The sequence below is a fragment of the Setaria viridis genome, chromosome 4, assembly GCF_005286985.2.
Source record: "Setaria viridis chromosome 4, Setaria_viridis_v4.0, whole genome shotgun sequence".
Taxonomy (NCBI): Eukaryota; Viridiplantae; Streptophyta; class Magnoliopsida; order Poales; family Poaceae; genus Setaria; species Setaria viridis.
In genome coordinates, this window is record NC_048266.2 from 31,110,314 (window position 1) to 31,134,377 (window position 24,064).

General features: G+C 48.0%; 2 protein-coding genes across 10 annotated transcripts; one reads left to right on the plus strand and one right to left on the minus strand.

The window, feature by feature from the left end:
* The first annotated feature begins 2,119 nt into the window (after positions 1-2,119).
* On the plus strand, positions 2,120-7,521 carry LOC117852351 (cytochrome b561, DM13 and DOMON domain-containing protein At5g54830). Of its 9 annotated transcripts, none has more exons than XM_034734398.2 (4): positions 2,120-5,895; positions 6,242-6,600; positions 6,687-7,155; positions 7,303-7,521. In XM_034734398.2, exon 1 carries the CDS (start codon positions 2,318-2,320, stop codon positions 4,982-4,984), a length of 2,667 nt encoding a protein of 888 aa, XP_034590289.1. In that variant the 5' UTR covers positions 2,120-2,317; the 3' UTR covers positions 4,985-5,895; positions 6,242-6,600; positions 6,687-7,155; positions 7,303-7,521. The 9 variants fall into 9 exon arrangements, with proteins under 9 accessions (XP_034590289.1, XP_034590292.1, XP_034590294.1 ...); XM_034734401.2 differs by having other exon boundaries at positions 2,120-5,143; positions 5,767-5,895; positions 6,687-7,316; XM_034734403.2 differs by having other exon boundaries at positions 2,120-5,113; positions 5,767-5,895; positions 6,687-7,316.
* Positions 7,522-7,996: 475 nt separating this feature from the next.
* LOC117852353 (uncharacterized) lies at positions 7,997-11,120 on the minus strand. The gene is made up of 5 exons (XM_034734406.2): positions 9,995-11,120; positions 9,062-9,119; positions 8,880-8,963; positions 8,659-8,800; positions 7,997-8,566 (listed from the first exon to the last, which is right to left on the minus strand). Exons 1-5 carry the CDS (start codon positions 10,569-10,571, stop codon positions 8,171-8,173), a joined length of 1,257 nt encoding a protein of 418 aa, XP_034590297.1. The 5' UTR covers positions 10,572-11,120; the 3' UTR covers positions 7,997-8,170.
* Between the last annotated feature and the right edge of the window lie 12,944 nt (positions 11,121-24,064).

Genomic DNA, 24,064 nt, shown 5'->3' on the forward strand with positions numbered 1-24,064 from the left:
GAATAGGCATAAGGTTGCTTATAATCTGGGACAAGATAAGTACAATGATACCAAATTTCCATGTTAAGAGAAAATGGCCATCGTACTATTGCAAGGATCTAAGGAACTGCTACAATCCCTGAACCTAGTTCCCAACGTTGAAGGTGTTGATTGGTGGCGCCTGATAAAGGAACAGAGAAACGTGAATTGCTACGGAGCAGGTACCGCTGACTTGCTTTCTTCCCTAGTGCCCTAGTGGACCTGGTTCGTTGTATTGTAATGTCACTACAACAAACTCTATTAGACTATTCCATCTTTTTTTTAAACGAATATTAGATTATCCATCAATCTCTTCCTTTCTTTCGCTGTCAGGTTACCGCAAACAGGAAGGTAAACGGCAACGGTGAACGCTGAAAACTGAAGATTTTGAAGGCACAGCATGTGGGTAAAACCTTTTCCCATGGATTCCTCGTATGAAAATTTCAGCAAATGATACTGAAACTGGCCGCCACCATTTTCGCCGTAGTGATCGCTTCTTGTTTTTCCAGCTCATCTGGCAGACAGTGAAGGTGAAAGCTCTCGCTATTCCTGATGAATTGACGATATCTTCTGTTTCAACCAATGCAAGGCGTTCAGTGCCCATGAATCCAACCACCAAGAGTCCCAAGTCACACAATCTTGCTGCCTCCTTATCCTAGATTCACTATTCAGAGTGTCGCTTTCAGGATGTTTTACCTACTGAACAGTGAAATGTTGCTGTTCGATCAGTTGCGACTACTCGCAGACCTCCAGCCTTTCTTGGAGGGACGTCAGGCTCCAGATTCGTTGAGGCCTTGAGGTCAAAACATGCGAGTGCTTAGCTGCCAATGCAAGGTTCAAACGAGCTGGACAGGTCCCCGTCAATCCGTCATGTGTCCAGGTCCAATAACTGGTTGCCCAAAGAAATCGATGCAGTACGCGAGTATACGAGCTCCTCTAGCACCAGTGTGGTAAATGTATTGTGGTACTACCCGAAATCTAGTTCGGTGCTTGGTGGTTGTCATCTTGTAAAGTCTGCAAGATTGCAACTTTTCTCAGGCTCTCTAATGCATATCCCCTAGCCAGGCTTCTAATGCAAGATTGTACTAACTCCTGAGCACATTCGTCAATGCAATTTGCAACCATATGAGATCTGCAGGTCAGACTAAATTTAAATTTCTTTGTAAAAAACTACACCTAAAAAGTGACTGCAACTCTGTGTCTCTGTGTAAACTAACTGTAACATGGGGATATAAACGAAAATCAAGTGTTAGGATGTAATGAAGCATCTGAATTTTTTTTTCTTACCTCATATATACTCAGGAACCATAGAGTACAGGTTTTTGGCACAGATGTGAGTGTAATTGTGATGTTGAATATTGTATGTAGGCTAAATTTAAATTTCTTGTAAACAACTACACCTGAAAAGTGATTGCAACTCTGTGTAAACTAATTGTAACAAGGGGATATAAACGAAAATCAAGTGTTAGGATGTAATGAAGCATCTGTTTTTTTTTCTTACCATACTCGTCAGCCATAGAGTACAGATTTTTGGCACAAACGTGAGTGGAATTCTGATGTTGAATATTGTATGTATGGCGAATCTACTGTAAGAGGGTCGTATGCATGTATTGCATACGAAGCATTTCTAATCGTATAGATTTGACAGATTTAGGAAACAATTCAATAACCTGAAAACCGAAATCAAACATTCTCTTTTCCTTAAAAACCCAAGAGTATAAACAGGGGCTCAAAGTACGAATCATTTCGCACGGTTCGTAGCACGGCATGATACATTTTGGACCGTAGGATCTCCGCGCGATACTGTGGCGCATCATCTAATTGAGTTATATGGCAATAGAGGCAGATTTACACGAAACGGGGGCACGTCATCTTACCAAGTTTATCACAATAGAGGCAACTCTCTCTATCTCTTTCAGTTTTTATACCTCCTATTGTGTTCATTTCTCCTCTACTCATCCCTTCGTTTCTTCTTGTGCTGTCGCTGTTTGCTCCTACCATTTTTTCAACAAGAAGAACGAGGCCACATGCTCACAACCCACTAAAATGTGGGTGGGTCCCATTAGGCACCAACGGAAAGCCGCGCAGTGGAACGAAATCGAACGAACCCACCCGGAAGGAACCGCTTCCTTTCCTTCCTTCTCCCTTCCCATCCTCCCCGCCCCGAGGAACTCGCCGCCGCCTCCGCGCCGCGTGATCGCCCGCCTACCACATGCCACCGCCCCGCCTCGACGTCCCCTTCCCCTGACCGCGCGCGCGCCCACGCCGATCGCGCCGCGCCGCGCCGCGCCTGCCCGCCATGGCTCCCGCGGCCTTCGTCGCGATCCTCTGCCTCGCCGGGGCGGCGGCGGCGTCGGCCGCGGAGGCGGGGTGCGGCGCGAACACGAGCCTGGCGGGGTACCGTGCGGACCTGCGCATGTCGCAGCACCAGCTCCGCGGCCGCGTGGAGGTGCTGGACGGCTGCTCGTTCCGCGTCGCGGCGCTCGACCTCCTCCCGGGCTCCGCGTCCGCGCGGTGGTGGCGCGCGGACGGGACCGACCTCGACGCCCTCGCGCGCGGCGAGCCCGCCGCCGCCGACCCGCTGGACCGCACCTTCCGTTCCGAGTCCCTCGTGTTCCGCCTCCTCCCGGGCCTCTCCTGGCCGCTCGTCCCCGTCCTCGCCGCCTACGACCCCCTCACCTCCTCCCTCTTCGGCTTCGTCCGCCTCCCCGGCGCCAACGCCTCCTCCGATCCCTCCTCCTCCTCCGCGGCGCCCACCATGCTCGACTCCTGCGCGCACCTCTCCCCGCGCTTCCGCGTGCGGTGGACGCTCCACGAGGCCAACAACTCCGTCGACATCGGCCTCGAGGCTGCCGTCGGGTCCGAGTACTACATGGCGTTCGGGTGGGCGGAGCCCGGCGCGGCCGAGCCGCCGTCCGTGATCGGCGCCGACCTCGTTGTCGCCGGCTTCACCGAGGACGGCCTCCCGTTCGCCGACGACTACTACGTCACCAAGTACAGCGAGTGCCTGCTCCGCGACGACGGCTCCGTCGAGGGCGTCTGCCCGGACACCATCTACGGCCGCAACCACTCCTCCTCCTCCGCCTCCGCCGGGCTCGTCAACGGCACCCGCCTGGTCTACGGCCACCGCCGCGACGGCGTCTCCTTCGTGCGCTTCTCGCGCCCGCTGGCGCCCAAGGACAGCAAGTACGACGTCGCCGTGAACGCCACCCGGAACATGACCGTGGTCTGGGCGATCGGGCTGCTCCGGCCGCCGGACTCGCTCCGGCCCTACTACCTGCCGTTGATGAGCCGCAGCGGCGCGTTCTCCTTTGCCAAGCTCAACTTGTCGGACGCCAGCGGCGGGTGCGTCGGGCCGCTGGACGCCGAGGACAAGGAGGACCAGGCCAGGATCACGGCGGAGCGCAAGACGCCGCTGGTGGTGACGGTGGGCCCCGCGCTGCACTACCCCAACCCGCCCAACTACGACAAGGTGCTCTACATCAACAAGAAGGAGGCGCCCCTGCTCAAGGTGGAGCGCGGCGTGCCGGTCACCTTCTCCGTCGAGGCCGGGCACGACGTGCCCCTGTACATCACGTCCGATCCCGTGGGCGGCAACGCCACGGCCAGGAACACGCCGGAGGTCATCTACGCCGGCGGGCCGGAGGCGGAGGGCGTGCGGGCGACGCCGACGGAGCTCGTCTGGCTGCCCGACCGCAACACGCCGGACCTGGTGTACTACCAATCCTTGTACGATCAGAAGATGGGCTGGAAAATTCAGGTCGTTGATGGAGGCCTCAGCGACATGTACAACAACAGCGTGCTCCTGGACGATCAGCAGGTGACGTTCTTTTGGACTCTCTCTGGTGACTCCATTAACATTGCTGCCCGAGGCGAGAAGAAGAGCGGTTACCTTGCGATCGGCTTCGGTAGCGCAATGGTGAATAGCTATGCTTATGTCGGGTGGGTCGATGGCAATGGCAAGGGGCATGTCAAGTCTTACTGGATCGACGGGAAGGATGGGATGAGTGTGCACGAAACACATGAGAATGTTACACACAAGAGGTGCCGATCGGAAAATGGTGCGATCGTGTTTGAGTTCACCCGTCCATTGACACCTTCGTGCAGTGGAAGGGTGGAGTGCAAGAACATAATCGACCCGACGACTCCTCTGAAGGTCATTTGGGCAATGGGTGCTCAGTGGTCATCAGGCCCCTTGAGCTTGAAGAACATGCATTCGGACACAAGCAACCGTCCTATCAGGATTCTTCTGCTGAGCGGCTTGGCTGAAGCAGTGGAGGACCTGCGCCCGGTGCTTGCTGTTCATGGGTTTATGATGTTTGTGGCATGGGCTATTTTTCTCCCAGGGGGGATCATGGCTGCGAGATATCTGAAACATCTGAAAGGCGATCTCTGGTTCCAGGCTCACACCTATCTGCAGTATTCAAGCATTGCTGTTATGCTCTTGGGCGTTCTGTTTGCAGTTGCTGAGCTCCGAGGTTTCTCTTTCAAATCCAGACATGCTAGAATTGGTGCGGTAGCATTTACATTCGCATGTGTGCAACCAATAAACGCGTATCTTCGACCGCATAAGACGGAGGATAGAGAACCATCATCAGGAAATAGGACAGTTTGGGAGTATCTGCATCATTTTACCGGGAGGTCTGCTGCGCTTGCTGGTATCGTGGCTCTCTTTACTGGCTTGCAGCATCTTGGGCACAGGTATGGCAGTAAGAACATCAAGGGGCTTACATGTGGGCTAATCTTATGGTTTTTAAGCGTTGCTTTGGTAACGGCTTATTTTGAGTACATGGCTATTAAGCGAAGAAGAGATGGTGCTGATGGCCTTTCAGGAAAATGGGTGCTTGGCAACACCGAGGAAGACGATACAGTTGATCTTTTGCAATCGGACAGGGTAGTCAGTAAAATGGAGTCTAATTCATCACCTGAGCCAATGGAAGTACAGCTTGAGCCACTTAAAGGATGATACACTTTTTTCAGTATACATATAAAAAAAGAATTTAGTTCAAATTCTTTATAGATATAACAAGCGGGTGATATACGTCTCAGGATAAAAGAGGGTTCGGTTCATATTCTTTTTTGATTTAAGGAAATGGTGAGATTCCCATCTTTTACTTCTAGAGAGGTACATACCAATTACCACAAGGTGTAGATTAGTTTTTTCTTGTCTTTTGGAGCTTAGGCCCTCCTGTCTTTAATCTCCTAACTTCTTAGGGATCATGTATGTATATCTGTACAATTTTGGTATAGTTAAAACTCAAAGAGGATACAATTCTTTTCGGAAAAATTTCGTGAGAATTCTGTGAAACATTTCTGTAGATGGAATTTTTTTACATTTTATAGATGATATTGTTATTTGTTATGTGCTATATTATTATGAGTCAGTATACATTACATTACTTGGAACTAGAAATAACTGTCCAGTGAAATCATAGGACCCCTGCCTGTTGTGGAAACAGTGATCCACATTTTATTTGTGCCTGCTGATGTCTTTGTGCTATTTCTCACCTTCTTAATCATAAGATTCATGGCAATATATGCCAACCTGATGCTTTGGTGCTTTTTTGTTATCTATTCAAATTGCCCAAATGTTAGGCTGATGATCAGCACCGTGATGCACCTATTTACTGATTCTATGATATGTCATCGCAAATTACCAGAAATGCATTTATTTCCAAACTACGTACTCATACCCACCCTCTTTTATCGGCCAAACACGGATTTCTCTTTTGCCATCGTGACACGCAGGTCTGTTCGAAAGTAGTTGCCCACTTGTCTTGCATTCCATTCCAGTAACGTGCTGCGGTTTGTTGACCCTGAAGATCGTCCACTACAACCATGAGTTGGCCTCAATCTTCTTCAAGGAAAATAGAGCAGGTACCTACTTACTATTCTCCCTTTTGCTGTTATGCTGTATTATATTGTGTTGGGTGGTATTGACGTTCAACCTGCATGTTAGGTCCATATTGTTCCAGTTAGAGTTAGGTGTTGGCACGCAGTCAGATCTGGATCCCTCCTGTTTGTTCGCTTGCCACCTTGTTAAGAAACCAGGGTTAGGTGATGTCTGGTGAGGGGGCAAAATCAACAGCATGTTATACATGAGTCCCCTTTGTTCTTTAGGGTCTCTTCTCTTGTCTTTGCCATGAAGCCTAGTGGCCAACACGTTGCAGTTACACAAGTTCAGGCATTGCTGAGTTTTTTTTTATGGCCCAACAATGAACAGGAAAGTTCTTCTGGTTTAGGTGGATGCAGCTGCCGTGCTGGAGTTTGGGTCTCTGGAGTCTAAAACTGTTGGTAGCATTATTTGAGAAACAGAGCCCAGGATTAGCATTGTAAGGACTGGACCAGATAAAGGGAGGCTAAGGCTATCCTCTGATGGGCTTCCATGCTTGAACAATACATGTCATAAACCTAAGGGATATGCATGTCAGAGCCTTGAATCAGTGGCAGCAACTCAGTTCAAGCCTGGAATCAGTTGTAACCATGGTTCAAGGGAGGGAAACTGTACATGTGTGTTTTGGGATCTAGTAATGGTTCTAAGGGAAATGACAATCCCAGTCATAAAAGGCCATCAGCGTTGGGGTAAAGTGACTCTGAAATCTTATTTTCCTATGATATACTGCAATGTTTTACCCTTGACTGCTGTTACCTGTATTTGTGAATGGCAGATGATAAGACTCGTAACTCCTGCCATCTACTGCATCCTGGACAGTATCATTGTGGTACGAGATTTCTGAACTGGAGACTGGAGTGGCAAAAAATGGGTAGCCTGCCCCAGATCTAATATGTTATTGGACGGGGCCCATTCTGATCACTTTTGACCCGGCCATGTTTTCTACCGATCCTGGCTTTTGCTGACGAAATGGACCTGCATTTCAGTTTGTCTGATGTCTGAATCATCATCTCCTCCACTGCCATGATTGCTGAGTCCACTCCGGCCCTCTGCCTAATTCGATGGAGATGGTCCCTGCAATGGGAACGAGATCCTCTAACTTTGAGGTCTTTATCTTTGAGTCATCGACACGTGGGCTCCACTGCGTTTGGACCCGCATGTCAGTGACCTGCAATGCACTGGCAATATAATGCATGGTCTGTGGACCTGGCAACACGAATGCCCGATGCATTGCGGCATATCTGGTGAGGACACCCTGCTTATGCTTATTTGTTCCAATACTGTCCGTAGTTGATATGATCTTTTGATTTAATTCATAAATTAGTGATGAGGTTGTACCTGAATGCATACCCTGCAATTCTGATACTATTACTCATGAGCATGCTATGCAGAATTGCAAAGTGAAGTACGACAGGATTGTAAGAGTAATTTGTATTGCCGCGAACTGTCTGCCAGTGCGTGGACAGAATAACGATAACGACACATCGAACAAACGACAACACAGGACGCGCGAGTTCAACAGACAGTTTATGTGTAGGCCGCTTGTGAGCTATGTTCCAGAATCTGAGCTTGTCTTTCCACAATCTCAGCTTGTTACTCCTGAGTTCTTACTTCCCTCTGTCCCAAATTATAGGTCGTTTTGACTTTTCTAGGTTAAAAAGTCAAAACGACCTATAATTTGGAACGGAGGGAGTACTGCACAAGTGAATCAGTGAATCTTTCCTGTTTTTAAAATGGACAAGCAGCCTAAATCTTTGGCATGAAGCAGACCTATCCCCAAGGCTGCTTGTCCTCATTCCTCACAAGACATCCTGCAGCCCTGAATGCATAACTGCCTCCATGGTTAGGTTCCTGAGCCCCCGTGAAATTAATCCCATATCAATAATCTCTGGTCCACCTGCTTAAATGTGCCCTGCAGCAAGCAGCCGCAGGGAATCCAATTGTGATGAATGCGACCCAAATCATAATAAGCCACCAAAGAAATCCCTCTATGCAACCAGACAGAATTTCTGATGAACAGCAATGATCAGGAGAAAACTGCTGAATGATCCACAGTGATAATTTCACAGTTTTAGGATCAGTAAATAAAGGCCACCATCCTTCGCTTCGCTAACATTCAATGTACAATAGAGTGGCATTACCAACAGAAGTGATTTTTACACAAGTCCTAACCTCAATTCAAGGATAACCTAGCACACTGTCTAACATAGAGATAACACAAGTTCAGTAGCTGCACTGTTATTCCAATTTCTTATGGTGCTATGAAACGATAAGCGCATCAATCGTCCTCGGCATCTCTGCGTTAGTGCCAACCTCCTCACAACATATCTTTGTTGTCATCTCGTCTTTCTTCAGATCTGCCTTCATGTTTGCCTTGTTGATGTCTCTCGTGCAAAGAGTTGGAGTGGCATTGCATTCTTCGAACCGGAAGCAACTGACCAGGTGATCATTTGTTAGCCCTGCAGCCTGCATGAAGGAATATATGACAGTTGGGCCCACACCACGAAATCCCCTTCGCATCATGTCTTTGCTGATTATATCTGCCTTGGGACTCTTGACAGGAACTTGTCTTGGATAGCGGAACTTGCTTACTATAGGCTTGTGGTTCAGAAAACCCCAGCAGTATCGATCAAAGGACCCAAATTCATCAGCAATCTGCATCAGTTCGCACAAACTTGTAGTTTCAGGCAAAAGTCATACCAACGGAGGCACCAATTTGGTGGTATGATCAAGCAGGCATTACAAACCTTTAGTATCTGGCGAGCATTCTCAAGGACAGCTCGGAGCTTTTGCTCTGACAAAAGAGAAAGGGCAACACTTCCAGGTGCCACAAGCTTCTTCTCATTTATTTTAGAGACGGCAGGAGGGTCGAAGTCCATGAAAATTTCCCTGAAAGATTCAGCATGGATGTGACAGAATAAACCATGAAGAATACGTTTATATCTTTTCAACAGTACAGAACCAATACCTAAAAAGTTGCCTCCTCTTGAGAATTTCGGGCCATGTAAGCTCAGCCAATGCACAAGATAGTACAAGTAGCTCAAACAATCTCCTGCAAAATGGTCATGATCAAATATCCTCTGACTGTTCAATTCCTTCTAACAGAAGATAAATAGCAAAGATGGATATAGCAATTTGCACTTCGCATACCTGTCATCATGTACAGGAACCCCCCATTCCTCATCATGGAAAGTGACATAGAAAGGATCTGATCAGTAGAAAACATGACGAATCAGCTTTGCTCGTAAAAATAATTCATAACTTAAGAAACACTTCATCGGTAAGGCCTAGAAAAGGCACAGGACAACCATAGCATGTGATGTGTCAAATAAAGCAAGCACTGTACCTTACACTTTGATTGTTTGGTTTTCTTGATGGTATGGATGGAGTTATTAACAGTGTAACACTGCTTGTCTGTTAGTTTCTGGTTGATAAAGTAACCGTCCCTTTTGCCAAATTTATGGTTTCAAGCAGTTACAGTGGGGGGTTGCTGTAGCAGGATCAAAATCAAAGGACACATGGAACAGAATAGCACAGATTGATTGAATGGGCAGCTGTTAAGTTGTGATTCAAAACTACTATAGTCAATTCCAGATGTTGATGTTAAATTGTGAGGGTCTAACCAATCCGTTATATGAAGGAAATAAGAATAAAAGGGAAACTTTAAAAAAAAGGGAAATATGTTCTTTGCACTTTTTAGTTAATTTTAAAGGAGGAATGCTAACTTTATCCAATGTAGGAAGAGCGAGTTTAGCAAGTTATGACTATGATAGACGAGGTATCATCATTTTTGTTAGCAACTCTGCAATATGATAGCTGCTCTTGAGGAAAAGGCTAGAAGGAAATATATAGCATAGTTTTAATACATCATATGAGCAAGTATGATAAATAGTGCCTGGCTAAGGATACTACATTGTGTAAGTTATTATGAATTGCAACACATGAATGAACTGATTAGTGAGTTCATAAATTACGCACCCTATCCATATTCAGTAACCAAAAACATAAAGCAACAAGAATAGTAATTCGTCACAATTCTTATAGCAAACTAAGATTTTAACAAAAAGAACAGAAGAAGCTCACCGGTGGTTGGAGTCGCCCATGCGCATCTCCTCTTCCCTTCCACAGCCTCTGGCGTTACCGGAGCAACAAAATCCACACCGGCCGACTTGCTCTCTGCCACCTTACCCACAGCCTTCCCTTGCTTTGGCGCAGCCGTCGACCAAGACCGGCTCTTCTCCACCTTCCCAGTGAAAGCCCGGGTGCGGACCAACTCCGCGGAGGCGTCCGAGGAGCAAGACGAGCTGAGCGGCAAGCTCGGCTGCAGCAGCGGCGCGTCGTTCCTCCTCGGCGGCGGCCCCGGCGGCGTGCGCCGTGGCGAAGGCACAGGGGACGCACCCTTGGGCGCGCCACCTCCGCCCCCACCTACGGCATTCCTCTTGGCGCCCTCCTCCTCCTTGGCCGCGGCGGCCGCAGGCTTCTCCGGCGGCCCCGCCGCCGCCGGCTCCGCCTTCCGCAGCGGCTTGGGCGACGGTTTCCGGGCGTTCGCCGGGCCCGACCTGGCCTTGTTGCCTCCCGGCACCAGCACCGGCCTCGCCTCCACCTCCGGCGCCGCGATGTTCAGGGACCGGACCCTCGGCGCCCCGGCCATGGAAGCCATTTCCGCCCAGCTCTCGGAGCTTTTACCGCCCAAAAATTCAAACTTTACCGGGTTCCCCACTCGAGCTCCTCAGGAATCGAGCAGAAGAGGGAAAACAAAAGGCAATTACTCAAAGAAAATCACCCTCCTCGTAGAGCTAAAAACCCTCCACGAACGCAAGATTCCCCTTTCCCGAGACAAGCACGGCACCAAGAACTCCTCGAAATCCGGGCCCTTTTCCCTCCATCAACCTTCAAAGAATTCAAAGAACGAGAGCTCCGGGCCAAGAACCCTAACCCCAGCCAGGGCTAGTCACGTCATTGCACAGACAAGCTCAAGAACCCCGGCAAAGCCAGATGCCCAGCCGCGGCGGCGGCCGGCGCTCAGAGGAGAGCCTCCCGAAGCGGCCCGGCGGCGGCGGACAGTGAAATCCGGGGCGGGAAAGGCGCGGCGGGGAATCGGGAAGACCTAGGCGGCAGCGGCGGTGGGGAGGGGAGGGGGGAGAGGCGCAGGGACTGCAACTGCTGCAACAGCTCCGAGGACGCAGGAAGAGTGGAATCCAAGGAGAGAGGGGGGGGGGGGGGGGGGGGGGGGGGGGGGGCGGGCAGCAAGCGTTTGGTAGAGAGGGGGAGAGGGACACTGCACTACTAGGTACTAGCTCGCTAGCTAATGGCGGGACTCTGCCGTTTATTTGACAACTGTTTTTTATTTCGGGAGGGGGTGGATTGCGAAAGTTTTAACTTTTATGTGCTTGCGGGGAGAAGAGTTGGTCGTATCTGTGCCCCTGGACCGCTGTTGGTGGGCCCGGCAGCTTCTTGCTGTCTGACGGTGTACTTTTCCGGAATGGCCCACCTATTTTACACTAATCGAAATCCTGTATAACGGCCGGCTGGTCTGATTTCTCTCGTGGTATTTTCTTTTTTAGAAAAAGGGGGAAATGGTTTTCTCACGTGTCCGCGCACCATCGTCACTGTCCATTATAAATTATTTTTCTATGTTTTGTAATACATTTTTGAAAAAAAATTGAAAAGTATTTGAAATTTTTCCTAAAACTATTACTAGTGGAGAACTGCCTCCTCACCTAAACTTTTATTCATCCATATGCCGCAATCGTAGGGTAACAAAGGACAGGTAACACAAATACAACGAAATAGATCAAATGAGCATCCATGGTGAAATATTAAGTTGCGCTACAATTGGTGAATGAAAGTTCAAATATGCAATCAATCGATGCTTGCCCTTATGGAATGTTGGGGGTAGATGATCGGTGTGGACATGAAGGGCCATGAGCCTTGCCGAGTCTTGCGAATCATACACAATGAGGGTTGGGAACACAAGGGTCATAGCAGAGAGCAGAAAAAACCATCAAGGATATGACCATGTCATAGCACAAATGACAAAGTCAAGTTTGTGACATCATAGTTAGTCCACGTTATGGATTCATCCGTTATCACACATATGTAATAGTCACTAATAATTTCCATGCAATATCCTCATCCAATAGCAGCCATAACCCATTTTGAGAAAGAGAGATAGTAGAGATGAGGGAGGGAGGAAACGGAAGCGTCGGCCGCCGCAACGATAACACACGCATGCGGTGGTGTTGGACCGTTGGTGTGGTCTTTTCCAAGTATTAAAAGAAAATAGGTATAATAATTCTTTTCCTCAATTTACCTTTTTAATTCTCAGTTTTTTTCTTTACTTTATGAAATCGAGGAACTTCCTCAATTTCTACGATGTTGCTTAACACCAGAGGGGCCAAAGAGTAACTGCTGCGCTGCTCGCCGGCGGTTATTACCGGCGGGCCGGGCGGGCGATGGTCCATCGGTCTCACTCTCCAGGACAAACCAGACAAACCAGCGCAGACCCGCGGGCCGCGGGTGAGGTGGACACGGTCGGGCCAGTTCGAGGGAGTACGGCCCAGCGCGGGAGTACGGCGACCACGGACCCACGCTGCAGTGTCTGGCTGGCTGTCTTCCTCCGCAGGGAGCCGTTGGGAAAGCCGGCAACCAACCGCTGGCCCGTTCCGTTCGTTTCCCGTGACCTTCGGGACAGGGGCCGCCCGGAACCTCCGTTTCTGGAGCCTTCTTCCGTCGTCCCCCGCACTGTGTGGCACGGGCTGGATATTCAGCGTCTACGGACTCTTTTTGTTGATTTTTTTCTAGAATCTCCAGCCGCTATATGTTTCTTCATAGAGTGATAAAGAAGACACCCAACACGTCGTGGTGCCCTGTACCCAAAGTACGTACGTACCATCGGTGTTTAAATCTGGCAACCTACCAAAAGGGTGCTTGAGGTAGTATTTTATGCGTAGGGCTCGCCGATATCAGGAACTCGAAGATGAACTCGAATATACGATTTAGACATGTTTGGACCACTTAGATTGCGTAATACCCTACGCCTTGTGTGTTGGTTGTATTGTATTGATTGAACATGTTTGGAGAGGATCCCTGTCTCGCCTTATATTGCCGGGGGCAGGGTTATAGGTCGGTTGTTTACAGAAATACTAGTCGGATTCGACTAGAGAGTTCTACTCTATTTGCTACGAGTAGTTTCCTAATCCTCGACTAGTTCTTATCCTCCACGTAGACCACGCCGTCCTGCATCGTAGTCTCCATATCTAACATGTCTCGGTGTACAGCCCCATATCTAGGACTGTCCAAACCTTTCGGTGGGCTCATAGATGTATGGACGACAAGCTCCCAAGTACTTTTTAGTCAAATGTAGTAGCCCCCGAATACTTTTTAGTTAAATGTAGGAGTCCCAAATACTTTTTAGTCATCTCCGACTTGTTTGTGGTGTTCTTCGAGTACTCCACCAGATTGAGCCTTCGAATGTACTCAAGTACTGCCATGTGGCTAGAACGTGCTCAAGCCTCATTTAACTTAGTCTTGAATCTTGAATTTTAAATTTTATATGGAAGTGTGATAAAAATCGCACTCCATATGGAGTAGCCCCCGAGCCTTAGGTTGAATCGAAAAATCAGGCTGAGGGTCAATCTTGTAATTTCACATCTCTTTTTCTTAAAACCTAAAGAAAAAACTTTTTAGCCGATGGGCACGTGGCACACAGCCCCCGAGCCATTGCACGACTAGTTTGGGTATAAGAGTCAACCACTGGTCAGCGTGACCGTTCGCCAACAGTAACCTTATCTCTTTTCAAAAAAATTGGAAACTATCAAGCGATAACTTCAGGCGTTTTAAAAATGAAATATTCTCGTTAATCTCGCCTCTGTTTTAAATGTGCCGCGGTTATAAATAACAGAGGAAATCATCCCTTCTGTTTCACTCAAGCCATCTGCTCTTTCAACTTCCACACTGTAGCTTTAGCGCCGCCACTGCCCGATCCTTGAGCTCGAGCGCCACCATCCCCCACTGCTTAGCCCCTGAGCACATGCGCAAGAAGACCCTTGGGGCAACATGAATGGAGAAGAAGGTGATATCCAATAAGGCAGTGGAGAGCAAGAAAAAGAAGGCTGAGAAGAAAAAGGAGATCCAGTTGCCAGCGCCGAAGTGCGGCAAGGCTGATCAAACAGTTCCGCCAACTCAAGCGTGCGCCTGGAAGAAATCCGTGTTGAAAGAGGCGGACATCCAGACATTGGTGGATGCCAATCTTCTCCAAGACCAAGAGTTTATCAACTGGAGAGAAGCCTGCGGCAACCCCTAGCCAATGGAGAACTACACCCATGAGACGGTAATCTTCATGCATTTCATTGAGCATGGTTTGGCTTTGCCCACATCAGACTTCTTCCGCGGGCTTCTGAATTATTACAAGTTGGAGTTAGTCCACCTCAACCCCAACTTGATTCTGCACATAGCGATTTTCGTGCATCTTTGCGAAGCATTTCTCGGAATCCAACTGCATTTCCAACTCTTCCGCAAGTTCTTCAGAGTCAAGCCCCAGCCCAGGATGGACCATACCGAAGTAGTTGGGGAAGGGGGCAGGCATTCAATTGCGGGAGAAGGTCAAAGGCTTGTACTTGGATTACGAGCTAATTGACTCCCATTCTGGCTGGAAGGAGAGGCAGTGTTACATCGAGAATCATGAGCCCGACTACCCAAGGTGACAGGCCACCACCCAGTTTGGAACAACTAGTGGTTGGACGAGCCTACCCATGGAGATAGCCTTCAGCTACCCGAGCTTCTAGAGAAGATCGCCATACTCAAGCATGAAGGGCTGATCAGAGTTGGGGTAGCCTTCAGTTTTATGAGGAGGCAGATATAACCACTGCAACTGCAGTGCACCTAGGGATACGACTACTCGGGCCCCGATGATCCATCCCGGATGACATCAGACGACTTGTCCATGGATGAAGTTATAGCGCGATTGAGGCACCTGTTCAAGCACGCGAGAGTGATCCTGACTATTGTTCGGGAGTTCTGCACCGCGAACACGCCATGTAGTGTAAGTACCCATGGCCTTAGCCCCAGAGTACTAATTTTTGTACTTGTTGATTTTCTAACTTGTATTCTCATGTAGGGGGAAGTTCACTTATTTTGCTCCGCCCCTCCTCCACCTGGATCGGATGGTTTTGATGCCACTCCGCGAGTACACAGGACTGCCAATGTACATAAGGTAGTCAAGAAGGAGGAGGAGGAGGAGGGTTTCTCTTCGTTCAGCAGCTCTAACTCAGAGGCTGCTGAAGAACTTGTTATCAAGTCCCGACCATCGGACAAGGTGGGGTCTTCATCCGGGACAGCCAAGCGTGAAGCTGAAGATGACCTAGAGGTCGGACTAGCGCCGCCACCGAAGAAGAGGCGCAATGTCGCTGCCAAGCATGCATCGAACAAGCCGTTCACCATCGAGGATGTCCTCCTTCGGTAATAACATTCGAAGAAGGACAAGATTCTGAGGACCAAGTACTCGTAAGTCAATTCCTTACCGCCATTGCTACTTAGTATGACATTGGTGGATTGCAGGTAGTTGGGGAGGAAATAGAAGCGGAGAAAATGATTGCGGAAGTCATGCAGCAGGAGCTACCAACGATCAAGGAGGTCATCGAACTTGATGATGATGAAGAGCCTCCTGTTGCTAGGGCCAACCCCGTCGGCGCGCAAACTACTCAAGTGGTGGAGATGGCGGCTAAGGTTAGTGAGGATCCAGTTGCGATCCAACAAGCCGCACCGAAGAAGCTGTCTCCCATTGTCAAGCGCATGCGCCTAGCGGGAGAGCCCTCTTTGAAAATAAAGAGGTCCACCAAGTAAGTACTAGAATGTTATCCGAGTACTGATTGTATCTCGATTGTGCCTTGCAGTGTGTTTTGAGACTAGCCATTTTTAGGAAATCCGCCAGCGTGGATATTGGAGGCCCGAGCCCGAGGTCTGCAACCGATGGCAGCAACCGCTCGGCCCAAGGCCTCATCCCAGCGCCCACAATTCCGCCGCTGGAGGAGCAACCTGCACGAGAAGTAGCTCCAGATGTTGTTTCCCTTATTGCTGCACTTATGCATGATGTTATTGCGTCACTGAATGTCACTGTAGTGCCAACCCCTGAGCTGCCGATAGGCGAGCCCATCGTAGCGACTACTTCCGAAGTTGTGGCTACATTTGTAGCCCCCAAGCTGGAGGAGGGCACTAAAGCTGAGGTGGCGACTACTTCTGGATCTGTGCCTATGCTTGTAGCCCCCGAGCCAGAAGTGGAGACTAAAGCCACTGGAGCTAGCCAAGTTTTGGCATCCATTCCGCCTCCTGAGGCGGGTCCATCAACCAGCCGCGCATTGGTTCCTCTTGGTGCGCCAATCGCTGAAGAGCACGAGGAACCTTGGATAGCTGAGGGGGTGAACCTGGAGGATATCCAGTTCCTTGCTGACCCTCTCACCACCATAGAGATGGTGACCACAATCAAGGAGATGCACCACCGTGTAGGCGAATACACAGTGGTAAGTTTCTCTTCTGCGTTTGTCTTCAACTTGAAATCGGTACTCGTTCCTTATACGAGTACTTGCTCTGTTTTGCAAAAATTGATCGAACGCTCCTGTCGGAAGTTGGAGATGATCCAGGGCTATAGAAACTAGCTCAAGCACTTGAGCGCGAGTTTGCCAAGGAGCGACAGTACTCCTCCCGGCTACTCATGAAGTATGATGGCCAAGCTATCAAGTACCGCAACCTCATCCAGAAAGTCGTGGAGGAGAAGGACCGCCTTCGGAAGTGCAACAAGATGTTGAAGCATCAGTTGGGAGGTAACTTGTTTGCTCTTGTTGGTCTTCGAGTACCAATTGCAATTGGTGATTCTGAACTACTCCTTGTGTTGTTCTAGCAGAGGTTCAGAAGGTCAAAGAAGATCTCTAAGGCCATGTCACTGACTGGCAGAACTTGTACTACAGAGTGACGGAGCAACATGACAAGTTATTCGCTCTGTACGAGAATCTGGAGCACCACCTAGAAGGAGCGAAAGATGCGCTCCGACGGGGAAGTCAATCTTGTAAACGCCATGAGGAGCATCTAAGAGCACGAGGCTGATTTGGCAGCCACAAAACTTACTTTGAAGGAGCTAACAAAAGCCGCTCATCCCATTACTGACATGGTGGAGGCCCCTACGGAAGGCGTGGAGCCCCGTCCTTTGGTGGAAGTACTCAAGGAGGTGCCTACGAAGATCACTGGCTACATCCAGAAGATGGCAAGTCCGTCTCGAAGCAGCTGTTGGCCATGGTGAAGTCCTTCTACTCGCAAACTGACTTGGCTCCAGTTGCGGAGGTGATTGTACAAGACTGCTCTGATGAGCAGTTTCAACAGTATCTGCAAGAGGTGGCTCCTATTGCTAAGGAGGTAGCCAGTCAGATAGACCTTGAGCAGTTGTATGTAAAGACAATATGTCATTGTAATATAAACATGAAATGAATCAAAATGTAAATTATTTGAAGTCTTGTTGTAAATTTTATTACTTGTCGACTTGTTTGAATTCTTTGGTTTAGTGCATCTCCCAAACTACCCTGATAGTTGCTCGTATGGTAGTCGTGAGTGTCTACGCACAAGACTATTCTTGTGAGCCTCTTGAGATACACAATGTAGAGCACATTTAGGATGCAACCTCTTTCTACGGAGTGCAAGTACTCAGGTATCTGGGTAGTCAGACTCTTTAGGCGAGTAGACTATTCAGGATTTCGTCGATTGGAGCCTACCTTTGCAACCTCTCTGGGTTGTTCGGGTGTTGTGCTTCGAAGACTTGGCACTACAGACTTGTTATTATAAGCTGCGACTAGACAAACTTGTCTAGATAATAACTCGTGTAGTATAGATAACTCCCAAGTTACTGACGGCTACTTTTTTTTTGAGGCCACCGATGGACAGACTTGTCCAGGGAGCTGACTAGCTCATAAACTTGTGTGCGCAGACTTGTCTTTGCAAGTCGCTGCTGGATAGTTTCATCCAACGAGTTGAATAACTTGAAAAATGTGTGCAGGCTTGTTATTACAAGCCACATGTGGACAATTTTGTCCAAGGAGTTGAATAACTCGAAAAAATCATTTTGCAGGCTTGTGACTACAAGTCGCGGGTTGGGCGATAGTACCCGGGGAGTTGAACAGCTCTGCGAACCTGATTTTGGAAGCCGCAATCAGGCAGAGACGAGTCATTTTACGACAAAAAATAACTCTACTTTAATAAATTGTAATTGTACAACTAAGGCCGATGGCCAATTTACATGAATTTGTAAACTATGGGTAGAATCGACACAGGTGCTTGATGTTTCACGAGTTGTCAACTTCTTCACCAGAGAGAGTTTGTAGCCTGTACGACCCAGGTCCTGTGACCTTGGAGACGATGAAAGGACCCTCTCATGGCGAATTCAGCCTGTGCAGCCCCTTAGTGTCTTGAATACGCTTGAGGACCATGTCGTGTGTGTTGAACAAACATTCTTTAACATTTCAATCATGATAGTAGCGAATTCCTTCAAGGTATCTTGCTTACTGGACGAGTGTTGCACAGCAAGCTTCTTCGAGGCTGTCTAAGTCTAGACGCCTTGTTTCTTCTATCGCGCCCTTTTCGTACTGCTCGACTACTGGAGATTTCCACATGACGTCGGCGGGGAGAACGACTTCTAATCCATAGACCAGGAAGTAGGATGAGTACCCTGTAGGCTTGCACGACTGGGTGCGAAGCCCCCAGAGGATATTGGGTAGTTCCTCGAGCCACTTTTCCCCTTTGGTGTTTTCACTGTCATGTAGACTTTTCTTGAGAGCCTCCAATACCATCCCATTGGCGCGCTCAACCTAGCCGTTGGCCCATGGATGAGCGGTAGAGACATACTGCACATCAATCCTGCTATTCTCATAGTACTCCCAGAACTCGTGATTATTGAAATTTGAGCTCAGGTCTGTGATGATGTGATTGGGGAAGCCGTAGCGATGGACAATTTTGTCGAGGAAGTCAAGTACTCTGTCAGCCTTGGGGCAGGTTACTGGCTTCACCTCGATCCTCAGGCACCGTATGCAGAGGGCCAATCATGTCTAGCCCCCAGCATGCGAAAGGCAGGAGGGTGGTATGGTAACCAACTTGTAGGGAGGGACGTGTTGTTGCTTGGTGATGAATTGACACCCTTGGCATCGATGAACTAGTTCTTCAGCGTCAGCGAGAGCTATAGGCCAATGGAATTCTGCTCTGAAAGCCTTGCTCATGATCGTTCTCGATGATGCGTGGTTGCTGCAGATACCTTCGTGGATTTCCTCCAATATGTCCTTGCCATCTTGCCGTGAGACGCACTTCATGAGTACTCTTGATGATGCGCCCCATCTATAGAGCTTGTCCCTGACTAGAACATAGTTCTTGCTGTGCCGCGAGACTTGCTCTGCTTCTATCTTGTCTGCAGGTAACTTGTGCTCCTTAATGTAGTCGATGAAGGGGGTTCGCCAGTCTACATCGATCATCATAACCTCCTGGTCTGGTGCATCATGGCCTCGATCGGTGGTTTTTGAAGGCGTCGGCTCTGCTATGGATGACTTGTGTAGTTCATGGACGAAGACCCTAGCTGGAACTTAAGCACAAGTAGATCCAAGCTTTGATAGGACGTCTGCAGCTACGTTGTTGACGTGGACGATGTGATGGAACTCCAGACTAGAGAACTTGTTCTCTAGCTTGTGTACTTCGAGGAAGTATGCATCCATGTTATCCTTGTGGCAATCCCACTCATCGTTGACTTGATTAATGACTATCAGTGAGTTGCAGTAGAGCAACAATCGTTTCATTCCCAGCGAGAATGCTAGACGGAGCTCGTGCAGAAGCGCTTCATATTCAGCTTCATTATTGGATACCTCCCAGATGATTTGCAAGACATATTTGAGTTGTTCGCCTTTGGAAGAGATTAAGAGTACTCCTGTGTTGGCACCCTCGAGCTTGAGTGATCCATCAAAGTACATGACCCAATGCTCAGGGCGTTCTGCCAGTGTTGGTACTTGATTTTCCCGCCATTTTGCCATGAAATCGAGTAGTGCTTGCGACTTGATGGCAGCCCTTGACTTGAATTCTGGGAACAGTGCTCCGAGTTCTACTGCCCACTTGGAGATTTTTTGTGTCGCATCTCGATTGTGGAGGATTTCTCCCAAGGGGATGTCTGTGACGACGGAGATGTTGTTTTCCTGGAAGTAGTATTGTAGCTTCCGCGAGATGAGTAGTATTGCGTATAGCAGCTTTTGAACTGGTGGGTACCTGACTTTGGAATCCGACAACACCTCGCTGATGAAGTAGACGGTCCTCTGTACTTTGTATACATGGTCTGATTCTGGTCGTACGACCACGATCGCCGTTTTGACAATATTAGTAGTCGCGGAGATGTAGAGCAGTAAGTCTTCATTGGGAGTAGGCATTGTGAGAACTGGTGGCTTTGATAGGAAGTCCTTCAACTATTGAAGGGCTTCATCTGCCTACCCAGTCCACTAGAATTTATCTTGCCGCTTGAGTAGTTTGAAGAAGGGTGGTTCCTGCTCTCCAAGCCTTAAGATGAATCTGTTCAGGGCCGCCATGCATCCAGTCAGCTTCTGAATGTCCTTGATGCATGATGGGGTGTGCAAATTGGTGATGGCGGTGATCTTCTCAGGGTTAGCCTCAATTCCTCAATGACTAATGATGAACCTGAGTAGTTTTTCGGAGGGTACACTGAACACGCACTTAGTTGGGTTTAGATTCCACCGGAACTCTTGCAAGCTTGCGAAAGTTTCTTTCAGATCCGCAATCAAGGCATCGGGATTTGTGGTCTTTACAACTATGTCATCCATGTACACCTGTATGCTGCGGTGTAGTTGTTTGTTGAAGCACTCCTGGATTTCCCGTTCATAGGTGGCACCTGCGTTCTTCAACCCGAAGGACATTGTGGTGTATCAGAAAGCTCCGTAAGGGGTAATGAACACAGTCTTGATTTGGTCTTCTTCCATGAGAGCTATGCGGTGATACCCCGAGTAGCAATCAAGGAAACAAAGTAGAGCGCATCCAGCCATTGAGTCGATGACTTGATCAATCCTAGGGAGCCCAAAGGGATCCTTTGGACAGTGCTTGTTGAGGTCTGTGTAGTTGACATACATCCTCTACTCGTTGTTATTTTTCTTCTGCACCAAGACGGGATTGGCCAGCCACTCTAGATGATAGACTTATTTTATGAAGCCAACCATGAATAGTTTGGCCAACTCTTTTTTGGTTGCCTCTCTTCTGTCTTGAGCGAATCGGCGTAGTCATTGCCGTTTTGGTGTAGCTTTGGGATCCACATTTAGTGAGTGCTTGATCAACTCCCTGGGAATCCCCAGCATATTTGATGGCTGTCGGCCATACGTCTATGGGTCCACCGGAAGGTTTCGACAGTCCTACAATATGGGGCTATACATCGAGATGTGTCAGATATGGAGACTAGTCAAGGATTAGAAAACTACTCGTAGCAATTAGAGCAGAACTCTCTAGTCGAGTGCGACTAGTACTCTTGTAAAGAACCGACTTGTAACCCTGCCCTCGGCAATATAAGGTGAGGCAGGGACCCCCTTTAAACAAGATCAATCACTACAATTCAACCAACACACAGGATGTAGGGTATTATGCGACATAAGCGACCGGAACCTATCTAAATCATGTGTTCGAGTTCACCTTCAAGTTCCTGATCTTGACGAGCCCCACTGAAGAGTATCTTAGCCCCCTTAAGTGACTTTTGGTGATTTAATGACGTAAGCTTAAGAATCTAACAAAGTTTCAAGTGCATAAGCAGGTTTAAAAGATTATTGGTCATGAAGCACTTGTCATGAACTCATCAAAAGGAAATGAATAAATAAACAGCATACCTTGAAGACTAAATTTATTTTCGGTTGGAATTTGAGTATAGGAATGCCGCACTATTAAAAGGGATGCGAAATCTCTGATCTTTACGTTGAAAAAGGTGCTCAAGATGACGTAACAAACCTATGAGAGACACCTTTGCACCTGCACATCACTTAAGGTTACTTAGAATGGTGCTAACTTGAGCATTCCAGAATTTTCCGAAAAATCTTCCGGAATATTCCTGAAGTTACAGAGTTTCCGGAGAAGTTCCGGAGGTCTGAATTTTTCCGGAAAGTTTGTCGGAAGAATCCGAGGGTTCCAGAAGTTTCCAGAGAAAGTTCCGAAAAATTCTGGAATTTAGCGCCCAACAGGTAGTTTTGGGGTGAAGGGGTATAAATACCCCCTCGCCCCCTACCAGAGAAGTTCTCTTGTCTTCCCAGTGTGCTGAACTTCAGAAAAGCTTCTAACTCCTCTCTTTGCTCCCCTTTGGCATTCTTTGTGAGATTTGGTGGGGATTTAAGGAGGGATTTAAGAGAGAGCAAGGGAGAGTTCTAGTAAGCTGAATCTCCATCTCTTGAGCACCTTGTTCTTCATCAAGCCGGTGGTTCCGCGTTTGCTACTCTTGGAGCTTCAAGCTCCTAGCCGGCTAGGCGTTGCTCGTCGAGCATCCAAGGATTGTAGCTTCCTCGAGAAGTTTGTGTTACCCCGACAATTGAGTAAGTGACTCTAGCTTGATCTTTGCGGTCGCTAGAGGGTGGAAAGTGGCTTAGGAGTGAAAAGCCTACCCTTCATGGGTCCTGAACGGAGACGTAGGCTTCAAGGTGTGAAGCTGAACTCCAAAAAACAAATCCTTGTGTCTCTTGTGCTTATTGTTCTTACATTCGTTCATATTCAAGCATAGAACATATTTCTAGGATTTGAGCTCGATCTACTTTTCTAGCAAGTTTTCAGCTGTGCAATCTTGTGCCAAAAGTTTAGAATAGCCTGGTGAATAACTTATATTCATTGATTTACTTTTCAACGAGTTTTTCTTAAGATTGTAGTTCAAATCTTTCAATCTTCGGAAAAATCCGAAGATTTCTCCGGAAATTCCGAAAGTTTGGAATTTCGAGAACAATCTCCGGAAATTTCCAGAAGTCGATGATAAACTTGTTCGAAGTTGTAAAAAATTTCCAGGTTCGACATTCACCTCCCCCTCTAGTCAACATCCTAGATCTTTTCAATTAGTATCAGAGCCTTGGTCTCCGAATTAAAGCTTAACCACTTGGAGTATCGAGATGTCGACGCCGGAAAATCAAGAGGTGCCTCTAGGAGGTGATGTCTCTAACCCAAACATCACTCAACAACCCGTGGTGCTACAAGGAGCACAAATAAGTGCTCAAGGAGGACATGTCGGTGGAGCAAGCAAAAGTGCAAGGTGGCATCAAGAAAGTGATGACTCCTCTGACGACAACTTCGAGTATGACGATGCAAGATCAACTCGCTCTGGACATCGTGGTCAACGAAGGGAGTATCACCAAATCTCGTTCAATTATAATCGCTTAAGTTTTAACACCTCATCCGGGTCTATCAACATGGGAGAGCCACCTCATTTTGATGGGATAAGCTATTCCAAGTGGAAAAACTCGATGAGGAACTATTTGATAGCGATCAACCCCGCACTTTGGGATGTTGTTGAAGTAGGTATAGCATTTCCATTTGAAGATGCCACTCTCACACAAGACCAAGCACTTGACATTCAACGCAACTATCAAGCTTTGCATCTTATCAAGAGTTCATTGTGTACCGAAGAGTTTGATAAGGTTGATGGGTTGCAATCTGCCAAGGAAGTGTGGGACACTCTCTTTATCAACCATCAAGGCAAAAGAAGGGTTAGAGAAGGAAGAATAAGAGCCTTGGAAAGTAAAATCAACCGCTTCATCATTATGGAAAATGAAATACCTCAAGAGATGTACAATAGGTTGAACAAGATCATTAACAAGATAAGATCTCTTGGAAGTGATAAATGGGGAAGAAGAGAAGTGGTGGACAAGATTCTCTCGGCCTACATGGCTAGAGATGTTCAACTTTCTATCTTGATTAGGGAGAAGAGAGGATTCAAGAAATTCACTCCGGCGGATGTGATCGGAAGAATTAAAGAACATCCCATCATCATCAAAGAATCCAAGCTATCCCAAGAAATGTCCAAGATTCATGAGCAAATTGAAAAAAATAATGGGGTAGCTCTCAAGGCAAGCCACAAGAACAAAGAGAAAGAAGCAAGCACATCATCCAAGGCAACTACCAAGA